The sequence below is a fragment of the Myotis myotis genome, unplaced genomic scaffold, assembly GCF_014108235.1.
Source record: "Myotis myotis isolate mMyoMyo1 unplaced genomic scaffold, mMyoMyo1.p scaffold_m19_p_8, whole genome shotgun sequence".
Lineage (NCBI taxonomy): Eukaryota > Metazoa > Chordata > Mammalia > Chiroptera > Vespertilionidae > Myotis > Myotis myotis.
This window is the reverse complement of record NW_023416390.1, coordinates 93,632,314-93,634,336: the sequence shown is the minus strand read 5'-3', so window position 1 is coordinate 93,634,336 and position 2,023 is coordinate 93,632,314. Positions and strand designations below refer to the sequence as shown.

The following is a 2,023-nucleotide window of genomic DNA, read 5'->3' as shown; positions in this document are numbered from 1 at the left end:
TGGCATACTGTTCTTAATATGTTTCCTCCCCTTCTTGGCACTATGTGTTTTAACCAAGGTCACCTCTCCGAGAAAGGTTGTTTCCCCAGGTAGGGATTTTTCCCTGAAGTTAGGGAGGGAATAAAACCCCTTAACTAAGTGCCAGGCGGGTAGTTAGTCACTTTAACTACGAACAATCACGCTTAAGCTACATAATCTTTACTCCCTGGAATGGAGATAAGAAATGCCCTAACTTTTGGAATAGAAATTGATAGGACTAAAATCAACTGGTATAAATACAGATGTAACAAGACAATAAAACACAGAACTTGCTGAACCGGTTTGGCTCAGTGGATAGAGCGTCGGCCTGCGGACTCAAGGGTCCCGGGTTCGATTCCAGTCAAGGGCATGTACCCTGGTTGCAGGCACATCCCCAGTGGGGGGCATGCAGGAGGCAGCTGATCGATCTCTCTCATCAATGTTTCTAACTCTCTATCCCTCTCCCTTCTTCTCTGTAAAAAATCAATAAAATATATTTTTTAAAAAATGGTCATAAAAACCAACCAAACAAACAAAACAAAGAAACACAGAACCTGTGGTTGCCTCCCACATGCATGCGCCCGGACCAGAGCTGGGGATCCAGCCCGCCACCGAGGTCCAGGCCCTTGACCAGAATCGAACTTGGGACCCTTCAGTCCACGGGGCGGCGCTCTTGTCACCGAGCCACAGCAGCTCGAGCAACAACACATTTTTAAAAATTTGTTTACTGCAGTAAGCTCTGCAGGGTTCTTTATCTTATAGATTGTGCTCTGGCTAAGTAAAGTTACATCTGATTTCATAAAAAAAAAAAAAAAAAAAGGGGGCGCGAGGCTACGGCTGAGAGGAGCCGAGCGTGGCTGGTGGAAGCCGGTGAGGCAGAGCCGCGATGTTCCGTATGGAGGGCCTCGCGCCGAAGCTGGACCCCGAGGAGATGAAACGGAAGATGCGCGAGGATGTGATCTCCTCCATACGGAACTTCCTCATCTATGTAGCCCTGCTGCGAGTCACTCCTTTTATCTTAAAGAAGTTGGACAGCATATAAAGATTGGACAATACATGTGAATGCATGGTATGAAGAACCTGGTTACAGTTTCTACTCTGCAAATGAATAGGCCCAGAAAGATGTAAGAGACTCTGCTTGAATGGACATAAAATTTCTACTTGTTAAGAACAAGTTTGGTTGTAGTAACTGACCTTCGTAGCTAAAACAGAAAACTACTTGGGAAACATGGAAACACGTTTCTTGTGCCTGTGATACTCAGCCTCCATGAATGTTGGTATAATTGTAAATAATGTCAAACTCCATTTTCTAGCAATTATTAATTATATAAGGGAATTATGTCTGCAGTGGCCCTGCCTTGTCAGTCATTTCTAGTGACCTTTTTACTTCTGTCAGGAGTATACTGAAGAGCTCCTTATGCCTAGCTATGTTTTAGGAAGCCAGCACACATCCACAACAACATTTAAGCACAGGACCATTAGTCTATATTTTTAATAAATGTACCAATTAAGAAAAAAAAAAACAACACAGAACCTGGCTGGAGAACCTAACGAGAGAACATGGCAAGAACCTGGCTGGAGATCCTGGCTAGAACCTGGCTAGAGAACCTGGCTAGGCTGCTGATCAACTGAATGCTGTCTCTGTGTCATTCCTTCTTCGCCAACTCCGTCCACAGCTTTGGGAATCCCTGGACCTGCTGGGGCTGGACCCCAACATAATTTGCCGGAAGCCGGTCCACCCTTGCTGCTTGACACAGTCGCTGCAGGGAAGAAACATCTGCACAGCATATGTTTCAAGGGACCTGGCGTATATGGCATATGTTTGCTCCCCCTCTTAACGCTATGTGTTTTAAACAGGACCACCTCCCCGAGAAAGGTTGTTTCCCCAGGTAGGGATTTTCCCCTGGAGTTAGGGAGGGAATAAAACCCCTTAATTAAGTGCCAGGCGGGTAATTAATCACTTTAACTATGAACAATCACGCTTAAGCTACATAATCTTTACTTA

General features: G+C 45.2%; 1 protein-coding gene across 1 annotated transcript; it reads left to right on the top strand.

Annotated features, from left to right (window-relative positions):
* Positions 1–856: 856 nt before the first annotated feature.
* On the top strand, positions 857–1,525 carry LOC118662177 (mitochondrial import receptor subunit TOM5 homolog). The gene has a single exon (XM_036320799.1). It carries the CDS (start codon positions 905–907, stop codon positions 1,058–1,060), a length of 156 nt encoding a protein of 51 aa, XP_036176692.1. The 5' UTR covers positions 857–904; the 3' UTR covers positions 1,061–1,525.
* Positions 1,526–2,023: the final 498 nt, after the last annotated feature.